Below are 14,867 nucleotides of genomic sequence, written 5' to 3' on the forward strand. Positions count from 1 at the left end.
GAAATACATTGTCTTTTACATCAGTGGCCAGCTTAAGCTCTTGTTGTGCCTTGGTCCTTCTGATTTTCTCCCTGCAGAAGCTCAGAACCTCGTCATCATTCTCCTGAGTTGCCTTACCCTTTTTTTCCAAGGGTCATAAATTCTCCTTTTATTTCTGAGTTCCAAAGTTCTCTTTTCAGCCAGGACAGTTTTCTGCCCCATTGCCTCATCTTCTTGCACATGGGGACAGCTTGACTCTGTATCTTTAAGATTTTCTTGAAGAATGTCTAGCCTTCCTAGACTACTTTGCCCTTCAGGACTACCACTCAAGGGACACTGGCTAACAACTTCCTAAACAGATGAAAGTCTGCCCTCTGGAAATCTAAGGTAGCAGTTCTGCTGACAATCTTCCTTACTTCTCTGAGAATCAGGAACTCAGCATCCATTTAGTGATTGCTACGCCTACTACAGCCTCCAACCATTACATCTACCACAAGTAGTTCTTCTTTGTTTACACACACCAGTTCCATCAAGGTGCCTTCCTTCGTTCCTTCCTATCTGTGTGAGGAAGTTATCTTTCATATACTCCAGGAACCTCCTGGACTGTCTCCTCTCTGCTGTATTGTTTTCCCAGCAGACATCTGGTAAGTCCCCCATGAGAACAAGGGCCAGCAGTCTTGAGACTTTTCCCAGCTTCCTATAGAATATTCCATCTATTTCTTCATCCTAGTTGAGTGATCTGTAACAGAATTCTACTATGACATTAGCCTTGTTGTCGTTCCTCCTGATTCTTACCCATAAACACTCAACTATCTCATCACGGTCATTGATCTCTAAGCAGTCAAGACACTCCCTAACATAGAGGGCTACTCCATCTGTCCTGTCCTGCTCTGCCCTGTTTGTCCCTTCTGAAGAGTCTGTAGCCATCCAGTGCGGCACTCCATTTGTGTGAATCATCCCACCATGTTTCCATAATGGGATCTATGTCATACTTTCCTTGGTGCACAACGGCTGCCAACTCCTCCTGTTTGTTGCCTATGCTGAGAACATTGATGTAGATGCACTTCAGATGGGTTACTGATCCATGTACCTTTTTGAGGGGAAAAATCCTGACCACTATGTGACCAGTTTCAGGGATTTCAGTGGCTAGATTAACCCTTGCATCCCTTCTGTTGCAAGAAATGATGTTAAGAAATGAGATGGACCCTTTGACAATATTATGTTTAGATAATCTATTGGTCATATGAGGCCATGGGGTCTGAAGTTATTCAGGGAAACTCAGTTTCCTCAGCTGTACTATGAAAAGGGCTGTAGAGCATTCCTAGTGCTTGAAGGCAAAATAGCCAGCAGCAGATAGTAGTTTGCTAACTGAGGCAAGTTTTTTTGGGTTTTTTCACCATCACTCTACTACAAGCCGGATTTGTGGAATATGTTGACTGCTCTGGGTAAGGGTTTCTCCATATAGATAGTCTGCTTAAAAGAAGGAAGTTTACAGTAGGAGAGTGCCCCTATTCAGCTTCTTAAAATGCCCAAAGACTGGGAAAGTCCTGCAGCTGCTGAGAGGAGGTTTATGCCAAAGAAGTACAACAATGCTGAAGATCTGAGATACTGTTTGCTAAATCCACACATCATCTTAAAGGAAAAAAGAAAAAAATAATAGCCTCTCTTCCTGCTTAAAGACTCCTTTCCATACATGTTATTTTTCATGCTTTTATTTTCTTATGTAAACTCCATCTTTATGCTGGCTCTGCCTGTGTCTGTTCTGTACATGTCTGTTCTGTGCACTTGTCACAGGAGGGTCTTTCTCTGTCTAGTATCCAGGAAAGCAGTTGTCTCCCTCTTTACTTTGCCAGAATTTCCTGGGCAATTTTTCCTTCAATATTTTATTGAAGATCTAATGGTCTGATGCTTTTCCTCCTGATAAACTCCTGGGGTCTTCTACTACCTTTATAACTCTACATTGTTAGTACCATAAACACATAGAGGCAAGTTTACCTTATATAAATACTCGCCAAAGGAAAAAAAAACCCCATATCTCTGGAGAGCAGAGACAATAAGGTCACTAATGAGACTAAATTGGTACATGAAGGGCTACAGATGCCAGGTCGTCATTTTCCAACAAAATGACATTGCTTTCAAGGTAGCTTCCATAACCTCATACCACAGAAATAGACTATTGTCACAGTACATGACAAAGGATGCGGTCACTAATCTAAAAGTAATATAGCTGAGCCTTCATCAAGGCTCAGGAGCACAGAGTTCAGAAATTATTAAGCATTGTTCTTCCTTCATTAATAGTTCAGCTTAACATTTACAGCAATCAATCGCTGATAATGCAATGATAAAGATACTATGATTAATTTCTGCCTCTCAAAATCACCCTTCCCAGTCACTACTAGAAGTATACTTCATTAGTAATTGTCCCAATGCACAGAGTGGGGCTGCAATTTAAAGTCACTTTACATTTTTATTCATTTCCCATGTAAATTTACTGGGACATTTAATGCATTGCCTGATATCCATTACTGACCCATTATTTATTCCAAGTCTTTTAGACTAATGACTGGACACTTGCATTACCAAGCATTATCCAACTACATAACGTCCTGTTGATGCAATTCATAATTCTGATGTTTTGTTCCAGAGTGTAGAAGAATGGTATTTAGCAATCTGATTAAATGTGAGTTATTAATCTGGATTAATGATGTTTATTTTATATATACCCAGACATAGTTTTTGGACAAAAGGGTTATGGTACTACATACTTCTGTGAATCCAGCTTTTAACTTTCTGCCTCTAAAATAATACAAATTCATGGAAGTTTCTGAGTAGGACCATCCCAAAGACACAATGAGAGATCTTCACCAAAATACTTTTCCAGTGTTTTAATAAAGCTGCTGAAAAAAATTAATTATTCCCACAGATTTTAGGGGGAGTAATTCAGAAAAAAATAAATCAAGAAATCCACCCTTATAATTTCCAGCAAATATTTGTGATTAATGACACTTCAATGGCATTAAAAAAAGCACTAGAAATTTTGATTTATAAACTCTTCCAAGTTCCCACTGGAGTAGAAGTTAATTTATAATATTGTTGAAGAGAACAAAGAAACCGTGAACAATCACACAACTACTCAAAGGTCTGTGCATCGTAAAAAGACACAGGGGAAACGTGTGTCAGAGTTTTTCTTCATTTCATTTTTTAGTGTTGTCACAGTCAGTTACTAATGAAGTGTAGCAAGCTCAGGGAAAGCATGAAGAAACAGTTAAACCAGCCAAGCTTCCATCATTCATCTGAGCAAAAACATTATGAAAGCTTTTGATAGGAATATTACAGATAGGAATATTATAGGTTGATCAAGAAGTACTGGTTAAGGTATAAGGTCCAAGGCCCAATCTATCAAATAAAATGGAATTTGCTAATTTGTAGAGAATAAATTTGGATTTCTAGATCTTTTCTTTCCTAGACCCAATTCACTGCTGAAGTGAAAATTACATGAAAGTAAAGAGTGAAATAAATCAAAACATGAAGTCTTCCACAGATACATGATTCTTGTTTTCTGCCTTGTGTAGTTAGTAACTTTGTTCACGAAAACTGCTCTTTGCAATCTCCAGCAGCTGCTCATAATCTCACCCTCAGCTTTTACGCATTATCCACAGACTATCAAAGTTCCCCATAGGACCACACTGCCATAACAGAACTGTGCAACCTGAAGAATTTTTCACAGTTCCTAAACAGCCTTCAGAGATATCTCAGGCACCTGTTGAGCTTACACAGCCCTGTTTATTTTCAGAACTCTAATAGGATCACGGTCCAGTGTGCCAAAGTTTTTCATGTCATCAATAGCTGCTTACTGGCTGTCTTGCAAACAGTGAGACAAAGGTTCTTCAGCTACTCTAAAACAGGGCAAGACCAACCACACTTTTTCTCACCTCGCATATTTTCATTTTAAGTAAGGACGCTGTTCAACACTTCACTGTTTCTTTCCCACTCTCTTCTCTCACTCTTTTTTTCAGCATCACAAGACAACTGCTGTTTGCTGCTAAGTCAGATATGCTTCTCCTGCACTGCTTCCAATGCAGTCACCTTTCCGCAACCTCATAAATCACCATGCAAAAAATCCCAAAAGAAAAGTGGATATCTTAAGCCAATTTCACACTCCTGATTTGCCATAGCTTAGTCATGACAAAGCCTAACCAGATAGATGAGACAAATAGACCATCTGCTCTTGGAAAAACTATGAGAAGTCAGGAGGACAGTGACCGTGATTCTGTGGCTGATCTTATGTGGTAGGAAGGCTTTTATACTTATTTTTGATTAACAATCCTGAAAATGAGCTTCAATGGAACATAGGTATGGATTTAGGTGTGTATACTGAAACACTTGAAACAGGTGAGATGGGTGCTACTCAGAAAGGCTTTCCTATTGGCAACACATTTGAGGCTTAGACAAGCATGGCAACTCAGGAGGCACTGGCTAATCGGGAGGAAATTCTCAGTGAGATGACAAGAAAATTTATGAGGGCAATATTACAGTTACCCTACTGTCTGGAGATTGGGTGCTTTTTTTCTTTTTACTTTTTTTCTGAATTGCTGTGGAGTGGGTGAGTTGGTCTTGCCCACCAGTCACATTCACCCTGCCCCCACTCCCCCAAGTATTTTCTTCTCTCACTTCTATGAGCCATTAAACTACATGTCAGAGAGAAGATAAAAAATAAGCATTAAATTACACTAAGCCTCTGGGAAAAACCTTGAACTTATCTAGAAAGACAGTTCCCAAGTGAGGATAGACTGGTATATAAAGTACCTCCATGCTTTGGGAGAAAGGGTCCTTTGGATCACACAGTGATGAAGATATTCTGTGGTTGCCACGGAAACAGCGCTGACTTATGTTTTGGGGGACTGGAAATGTCTGTCGAATGATTGTTAGCCTTCCAATTGACCTTCTCACCAGCTCCTGTACATCAACATCATTTATTTCCTGGAAGATAAGGCAAGGGAGAGGATATGCAAAAAAGTTAAAATCTACCACCAGATTATAAATAGAAAGTAAACTGAGAAGACCAATGGGCATGTAATTGCTGCATGGCTAACACTGAGCTCTGCCATAGCCCAAAAAGATATACATGCTCATTAAAACAACAGTCATCCTGCCCTTTTAATATTTGCAGAAGTTTAAAATGTACTTTGTCCAAACCTCACTGAATCTCTGTAGGTGTAACTAGATTTAGCTGTTTCATTTTGGTTTTTCTCTCCCTGTCTTCTTTCTCTGATCTTTTACTTAAAAGTGTTTCACAGCATCCTTGGTAAATAACGTGTAAGTCAGTAGGAAGTCATACCATGATGTATTTCTAAGTGTAGCATTACTTCGGAGCTGTGAAGGTACAAGCAACTATTCAGACCTTAAATGTCCATTTCCTGGAAACAGAATATCAAAAACCTGTAAACAATGTGCAAGTTAGCAAACATCATTTACCAAAAGGGCAAAGAAAATGCATTAGAGCATTCTAGGTGCATATGTGCTTGTTTATAGCAAGATCTAATTTAAAACCAACTTTTTACTCCATAGAGTATCTGTTAAGTCTTATAGCTGAACACTCAGCTCTGAGGACACACACTTTAAAGTAAAAAATAGAACTAAGTAGATAAATCAGTATGTGAAATATTAAAATACTAGCTTTAGGGCAGGTTGGAGAAAATGGAGAAAAAAGTTCTTTATATAGCATAAATTCCTGCAGTTTGGGAACTCCATGTTCTATGATGAGGCCCTCAGGGAACATGTAGTGACAGAAGGGTAGGCCATAAACAACAACAACTGACTCCAGCCTTTACGTACAAGCCTGAACTTTAGTTAAACATGGGCTTTTTCTGACAAGTCAAATACAGCCAGCAGATAATATTCAAGGTAATTATGTCTATATTTTTCTGTAAAGCAGGAGAATCAGTCTAAAACTTTACTCAATCTTAACTATTTTTTGTCATGTTAGTCTTTGCATAATTTGTCTTAATTACAGAGGCTGATGCCCCAAACTATTTGTATGTTTAAATTTGTGGATACTCCTTCCGTAAGGGAGGTGCTTGAGGAGCTCCTATTAGCAGCTGCATCTAACATACCCTTGCATACAGCCACACTTTATCAAATATTTAATATTCAAATATTTGTGTACTTAGTTATTCACTTTTTGAAAGATACAGTAAATTTGCACTGTTATACCTGTAACTAAACACAATTATCTTTTTTGCCTCTAGCTTCCTGATCTATACCCGTAATCATAACTTAGGAGACACTAAAAGATAGACTTGAACTCAAGTGACAGATTCTTTCTTGTGAAAAAGAAGCCAAGCTTTTTGAAAAAGCAGCTCTTTAAATGTTAAAACAACTATCCCAGTAATTCTGGCTTGTTTTTGGAACTTAAAGTTAACTGTATATAAATTAATTATTTTTAAGTAACTTTAATTTTAGACATATTGGTACTTTCTTCTTTGCTTTAAATTTTGGAAGAAAAATACATGGGATGTAATTTTTAACTTCTACTCTCTGAACTACAGTAAAAGTATTTTATTCTTCCTCATAGATTATCATAGTTTCTCAATTCATCTGTTATTAATGTTCTTTATGAAATATAGATTTTTCTGCAGACAAAAATAACAGCTTTGTCCGCTGAAATATCTTGCATTTCTGGTCAACTAATTCTTAATGTACCACCAATAATGATTTCTGTCAGCTTAAGATGCCACCTTTTCATTTAGTCTGTATCATTTCCCTAGCTGCAAGGTAAAAAAAAAAAATAAAAATCAGAATGCTGTTTCAGCAAAACGCACAATTTGTTTTCATGATACATTCAACAGAAGCAGAAAGGAGAGCTCAAGAAACTTCTTGGCTTGATTTTAAGCTATATCCTTTCTCACAGGATTTAAAAAATGCCTGGTTTCGTTACACACCGCGCTCAAACTGTAACAGCAAGATGATTAGACTTATTCTAATAACGTAAAAAACGATACTTGTACAGACACGTTACTACCTCATATTTTCTCACATCACCTGGGAACTAATAATAGAATCCAAACACCAAAGAGATTTTTATATGGTTGTCAAGGAGGTATATACATCAATAGAATAATGACAGATATTATTTCAAACGCTGTGAATTTCACTGATTATATCAAATTCAGATTTTAGGTTAACAACAAAGCAATGCCATTGAAACCCAGATACAACTTTAGTCATTTGCTATATATTTCTTTGTCATTTTTTTAACACTTGGCACTGACTGAGTGATGAGCCTTTTATATAATGGCTCTCCAATATCATCTCTCATTCTTGAATTTTGGATCTGACTTAAGAAAACTATATAAAGCAACTATTGTATGAGAGGAAACAATTTTCATTTGCACTTCAAAGAAGGATACAGTGTAATGATTCAAGGATGGCAGAAGAGCTGTTATACAAGCACCAAATGTCAAAAAAAATTACAAAATTGGCCAAGTTGAACTGAGTTGGCACCTGTATAAGGAAACTAAAGATTGTCTTCAAATATCAGGCAGAGATTCCAGTGGGAAGCAAGACTACATACTGGACACCTAACACACATTGCTGTTCAGCTTGTCTCATACAGGAGATGAAGCCCAGATGGGTTGTTGAGTCTCCTTCTCTGGGTACATTCAAAACCCACCTGGACGAGCTCCTGTGTGACCTACTCTAGGTGGTCCTGCTCTGGAAAAGGGGCTGGACTAGATGACCTTTAGAAGTCCCTTCCAACCCTTAAGATTCTGTGATTCTGTGATTATTTTAACAGAAGTGATCCAGGCAGACTTAATATTCACCACAAAGCAACAGCACCAGTAGTGAGAGGCATGGAGGGAAATAATTTATTCACATGCTCCTGTATTAAGCATCAAACAAAGGCTGAAATACCTTTTCTTCTGGAAACATCTTAACTTTGAGCCAAGAAGATGACTCCGGTATTTATTATATACTTTACATGCCTTATTTTCCAGTGCCTGCCATCTCTTCATCACATCCTTCATGACACTCACAGAAGAGAGTGTTTCTTTCTCCTCCAAAAGTCAGCAGTAGTGAGTAGGGAGCATAGGAGGAGTGGCTAACGCATACATCCTTGAGGCTTCTGGGCTGTCCCTGCTCATGCCATGGCATACTTGTGCTACACTCTTCTTGAATTTCATAGTGTTTTCCAAAGAGTACTTAGCTAGGTGAAACTCCAAGACAAGGAAAACGATATCTTGAACTACATAATCACTTGCTCCATTATGTCTCCTTTAGTTTTTTTTGTTTTGGGGACAATGACAAAAAATAGAAACTTGAGAGGAGAAATCAATTTTTAGCTTTCTTAGAGAGAAAAAAAATATAAGTCAGCCTGTCTACTGGCTCTCACCTGTGAAAAAAAAAGCTATTATCTTGGTTGCTGACCTGAGCTAAAGAGGGTGGCATTTCACACCTGACTTGCTGTTCTCATTGGAAAACATATGGGTTCAAGTGAACATCTAATTATACTATCAATCAATTATCCATATTAAAATATAGAACTACTTGAGCTTCTGGAACTGAGTTGTGTTTTTAGGGCCTGAACGAGCTGCTTGAGCTGAAAACATAGTCATGCTCTATGCTCTTCTTCATGGTGGAATGCATTAACCTAAAACACAATGGAACAAGTTGAATGCATTGGCTACAGACCAGCCTGCTCCTAGGGAAAACATGTGTTTGTCTGAAATAGTCTTTGAATACAACCTTTTAGATCTCCTGGTCCTCCCTTCTGCTATGATGGGCTCGTTGGACCTTTTTTTCCATAAGCTTTTCTTTAAGAGTTTGTGTTGGTTTTACTTTCCATTCTTTCCTCAAAGAAGGAGGTGGGTTGTTTGTTTGGTTTTTTTTTTTCCCCCTAGACTCTGATGTCTCTTGTAATTAGAAACCTTCTGTTAACTCTTGCCTTCAATTTATTTCTAGGCATAAGAACTCTTTGGTTCTCAATGCTAACCTTGTCCTCCAGCACTTGACAATGATGCATTTATTCTTAATCTGAATGTGTTTATAAACAGAGAGCATATCTTCTTTCAGTCTTTGTTTTCACAGGCAAATCAAGCCAACCTTTCCAGTCTCTTCTTACAGAAATCAGCTTTTCTGTACCCTCACTTCATTTTATTTTTAATAGAGCTGGTCATAATTGTGCACATTACTGCAGATGAAATCCAACCAATCCTTTGTACAATATCATTAATATTTTCACCTCTTGTATGATATATATAATGAATGGTAGGCAATGGAAAGTGTTTTGGACTTTCTTTGAATAAACAATAGAAATAGGTAACTGGTGGCAGCCTTGGGCATAGCAAGATAACACTGAATGTTAAAACAAACAGAGAAACATGGATTCAAGACAAATAAAAATGAAGAAGTAGAGCAAAAAAGAGAAAAATTATGAAAATCATACAAATGCCCCTTCTTTAGTTCTGCTAAATATAATCTGAACTTATCGTGCACTTATGATTTAAGAGAAGAAATATAATTTTACTATCCTGGACTTTTTGCGGCTATATTTACTATTGTGCAGAGGAAAAGAAGCAAGCAGAGACAGACAGAAAGTGTGAGAAATCCATTCTCACATTTTTTAAAGGATATTTATAATGACTACATTCAAATCCATGACACCTGCAAATTTTAAATAAAGAATTGTACCATATGCTTTAAGGCCCTGAAGAAATAGGAACATTTATTTGGAGAATGTTTTCTCAGCTGACTGCACTGATCAGAATAGAATTATATTATTTGCAAAAGACTAATACAATGTATTATGCTTTAGCAAATTGTGAATCCTTTATTTTTATGGGAACAATCTCTCTTCTCCCATACATGCCTTTCCCTTATCATACACAGTATTCAAGCAAATTTGCTATATTACATAAAATAGCACCTAATAGGACAATAAAAATGACAGAAGTCTTTCCAGGCATTACAGCATTTAAAACAAGCAGTTAAAATAGAAGCTGTTACCTCACAAAGCCTGGGCAAGTTTCTAATCTCAAAACTAAAGGTGATATTTCCTTTTGTATTAGTATATTCAGTGCATTGCATTCCTTTGGCACAGGAAAAGGAAAGACAATTGCAGCTTGTTTTGTTATCTCAATGCAAGGAATTAATTGCATCATATGTCGATTTTGCAAAACAATAGATTTTCACTCTAATACACCATCTTAGCATTTCAAACTGGGAGGCCAGAAAAGCAGTGTTTCAGTAACTACTTGACAATCTGATTCACCCAATGCAGGCACACAAACACAGATGCCCAAGTTGTCTAAGATGTCACAAAAGATACATGTAAGCAACAAAACAGGCAGAGCTCTGAGATCACAGTCATATGGAAAAGCTATGGTCATCTGCAGCTAATGGACAACCGTATCAAATGGACTGGGATGTTAAGACAGCTATTTTATATACCACATAGTAATGGGCCAGTAAATCACTGCATTTCTGAATTTTGCATTGCTGAAGTGGAGGCACTGTGATCTCATTATTGAACTGGTAAAATGTTTCAATAAGCAAGTAATGTTATGCAACATTCATAATTCAAGAAATATTTAAATTCTCTTGTAATCTGAACATAGTAATAAGGGAAAACCAGGCAAAACATGAGTCTTTTCATATAATTTTCTACAAATCTTATTTTCTCATTATCTTTATTGCTAATCTGATTTTTGTGTCTGCAAAATATCGAGTTTATTAGCATTTTGAAACAAACAGAGCTTGAAAGTTAAGTTACTTAATTAGGAATATGGATTTAGGTCCAAGAAACAGATTGAGTTGAGATGGCATTAAAATTGTTCACCTTCTTTAAAGCCAACAGCAGGAATGGCTGAATGAGATATAGAGATTTTAATGACTATGGTTTACAGTACAGTCTGTCAGAATGAACTCAATTGTGGCTTTCACCTCTTTCACATACAAAGCTATAAAACTAAGAACGGACAATGTATGCTTCTCTATGTGCATCATTCAGCTCTTGTAGTTGTTGGGACTGCAGCCTAGAGAGTTTTGGAATGGAGAAGACAGTTGAGTGGTAAGTACTTTGATTGCTCTGGTGTTTAATCTGCTGCAATGTGCAAATAAGAATGCTCAGAAAGCAGATTTTTTTTTTCCACTGAGACGTTAATTTCTGAATAAAAAGCAAAGATAAAGTACATACACTGGGAATGGATCTTTGGTTTTATTGTGCTTTTTGGAGGTGGAGGAGCTGACACAGCTAAAAGCAAGTATCTTCTTTCAAACTTTCCAATTCAAGTAACATTTAAAATGAAAAAACAGTGGCAGTGTCTTAACTTGAAGAGCAAGCCAATATCTGGGCTCTGCCCAAGAAATTGTTGAGCAATCTTTTGATATAGACATGAATTGTGGGCTGCTTTAAATTTAGTTAATGCTCTTTTAAAAATAAGGTCTAAACACTGAAAAGTAGAGATGGATAGTCTACTTTAAGATTCCTTTTCCTAGAAATGAATTCTAGATAAATCTGACAGGAAAACAAAAACATGTTTGTTGTTCATGTGGCTGTCTGTAGTTTAAAGCCGGCTTCTCAACCAGCAAGGCCCCATCCAGTGCTGGAAAAGACACACATTACTGGTCATGAGCAATGTAGGGCCCAAATCAATAATTTCTGCTGGACCTAGGTTGTTTTCACAGTACTCTAAGAGGCATAATTTTCTCTAGGGAAAACTGGTTAAATATCCACTGGTTTAATCAAATAGGATAAACTATAATTCCACCACAACAACATTATGCCTCACTATAACCTTGAAAAAACCTGTTTTGGGTTCAATTACCTCACTATTAGGACACTTTACTAATGAAAATATAGCAATTAAGTATGAAAATAGAAGTGTAGAGTAAATCCAGAGAGCAGACCTAGAATTTACATGCAATATCTCCAATCATTCTTCTCATAGAATTACAGAATCATAGAATGGTAGAGGTTAGAAGGAACCTTTAGAGATCATCTAGCACAAGCCCTCTGCAGAAGCAGGTCCACCTGGATCAGGTTACACGGGAACACATCCAGGTGGGTCTTGAAGACTTCCAGAGGTCTTTGCATGCTAGGGAAGAGTTATCTCCCAAGGGAATTCAGTTGTTCTGGAAATAAATTGCTTTTCATAAAAGAAAAATCCGAATGTTGTCAAATCCAAGAACAACTGCACTATTCAATGTTTTATATGCAAAGATACTTCAGAAATTGACTTGTCATCTTTTAGCTGACATGTTCATGGAAGAATCTATTTCACAGTTCAGAAATAGGGTCCCAATTTAACTTTCTTTTTTTCCCTTCATAAACATTCACATATGTCCTGATTCAGAAAAACCTCCCACTAATATCAATGTTTGGATATTAACCATGACTGAATTCTAGGGGAATTCTTAAAGGAAAGGGAAAGAGGAAATTTTATTATTAAGAAAAATCATAAAAATATAAATGAAACAAAACCACTCCACTATTAAAGGTTACAATATGAAAAAAGACCTTAAAAAGATTCTCTAAAAACAGTCGGGTCAAGTCCAATGGGAAACTCAGAAGATATTTGTAAAGAGAGGGTTTTTATTTTCCATTTATTCATTCAAAGACTTCTGTTTAAAATTGTCAACACAAAACAGTGAAGTCTAAGAACTTGTCATTTTACTTTTATTAAGCAACATCCACTTTCCCAGCATGCCTGAACTCTGTGGTAGCCAGTACTTCCTGTTTACAAAGTCAAAAGCAGCATGAATATTGTCAGTCAGGCTGAAAACAGGATTCATGGTTCACAACAATGTTCACTTGACAGTTACCTCATTTATAATGATCCAGTGACAGTCAAAAGCAACCAAATTAGTCTCCACGACCTGAAATAGAGAATAAACCAGCTATCAGTCAGCTTGCTTGTGAAAGCCAGAAAAAAATTAAATGGATGCTTTCTTCAAATGACAAAAACCAAAGCACATGTTCTCAAAGACCTTTCTTATTCAACTGAGGATACAGAACCTTTAGAAAAATTTTCCAGAAGTATTTGTGTTATTGTTTGACTTGCTAATTAAACTTGAAAAATACGCTTCACTGCCAGCATCACAGAAAAGAATATGTTTCAGTTGACTGAGGAGAAAATAAAATAATTTTTGCCTTAATATTGTGTATTGAGAGGGAGCAACAGAGAGGATGACAGAAACTGAATATCAAGTAACTCTTCTCAGATTTCTGTAGCTCCTACCTTTAAACATATATATAAAGTCTGTGAATTAAACTTCCAAAAATTCACAGCACAAATGCTGGGGTTCATAGAAATGCAAAAAGCAGGGAGAAAAGTGTTTTCTTGAGAAAGGGGGCTGTCACAGGGATGATGAATGGTGGCCTGTTCCAGGCTTCATGTACCAAGTGCCTCTAATCTTCCCTCCCATGCGTCTTCTCCTTTGCTAATAGTTATTCCAGGAGCTGTCTCCATGCTAGACTGAAAATGTACTTCCTAACTCATCTTTCACTAAGCCCTATTCTTTCCTTCCTTGAATCCACTAGGCTTTTATGGTATGTTGGTCCCCCTTTGCAGTGGAAACAGTGAAAAAAATACATCGAGTCTGCTTTCATTAGCTAGGAAATGAATCATTGACAGGAAAGAGGCCAGAAATAAACTAAAGAAAAGGCTGGACATCTATATTTTTCTTATAAATGAAATTGAATTAGTATTGACACTAAAATAGTTTTAAAAACAAATTAATCCCATTTCATTTGTATAATGACTGTGTTCATCTTGATTCACAATTCAAACCTACTGGGTACTTAAAAGTGTGTTCAATTAAAAAAACCAAAAACAAAAACAAAAAAACAAAGAAAAAAAAATGAAACAAGGTTTGGTACTTACAATCTTTTAATGTTCCAGTTGGGCTGTTATTACTTAGGCCATTGCACAGCAGTCATGCTTGGCTTTTAATGCTGACCAACACAAATGGTGATTGCCAAGGATGATTGCAATTTACTCTGTACCATGTCCAAAGGAAAACAATTTAACTGTCCACAAATCTCAAGAGCAGCGAAAGACCCCATACTAATAACCATCATCATTAATTCAAAGGCCATTAGAATCTGGATCACTGCATACTTACTAGAATGACAGGCAAGGTTGGAAAAAAAAACCTAGCAAGAGCACACTATATGAACTGACTTCTTATTTCAAACTCTCACAGCACCAATAAGAAATGAGAGGAAATGAAAGCCATAGCTACTAATGTGCTCCTGGAAAATGTGACTATTATTAGCAGTAGGAATCTGTTTCCTCACTTCATGTGGAATTTAGACTGACTACTCTTTCTCTGTGGTGATGATCATATGTCTTATGTTGCTTTGATATTTTCTTGCATTCACTGCAGTAGGTATGAACATGGCACACATAAAGCAACGGGATAAAAACAAGAGGCTTACTAGTCTCACAAGTCACTCATTATTTCAAACAGCTCAGGCTATCTGTAACACATTTATTTACAACTTGCAAATAATAAGATAAATGCATCCATTTTTTAGGTTCAGTTGAAACTCCTCAGTGGAAAGATCATGTTTAATCCATGAAAGTTTATGCATTCATGAATCTACTTTATATTAAAGCCATTTTCAAAAAGCTGATATCAAATTGAGATGAACTTGTAATGCATTCAGAGACAAACTAATATATTTTAACTTTACAGGGGCTATGAATAGCCCCTGATTTAAGAATTTGCTTTGTTTCAGTCTGCCAGAAGTCACTTTTTTCAATTTTTTTTTCAATTCATTCAAAGCTTGTTTTAGTCTCAACAGTAGTGGCTGATGATGCCCTAAGAAAGCTGCTACTTTTGGGTTTTTATTGTTTACATTTTATTTTATTTAATGAATATAT

General features: G+C 36.7%; 1 protein-coding gene across 2 annotated transcripts in view; it reads right to left on the minus strand.

The window, feature by feature from the left end:
- GRID2 (glutamate ionotropic receptor delta type subunit 2) overlaps positions 1-14,867 on the minus strand; it is a 737,077-nt gene that overhangs the window by 234,169 nt on the left and 488,041 nt on the right. For both annotated transcript variants that reach the window (XM_061992861.1, XM_061992860.1), the window contains 2 exons: positions 12,802-12,855; positions 4,786-4,959 (listed from right to left, as the gene is read on the minus strand). In XM_061992861.1, the coding sequence (XP_061848845.1) occupies positions 4,786-4,959; positions 12,802-12,855 (228 nt within the window). The remainder of the gene's footprint in view (positions 1-4,785; positions 4,960-12,801; positions 12,856-14,867) is intronic.

Source organism: Colius striatus, chromosome 3 (assembly GCF_028858725.1).
Source record: "Colius striatus isolate bColStr4 chromosome 3, bColStr4.1.hap1, whole genome shotgun sequence".
In the NCBI taxonomy this organism is placed as follows: domain Eukaryota; kingdom Metazoa; phylum Chordata; class Aves; order Coliiformes; family Coliidae; genus Colius; species Colius striatus.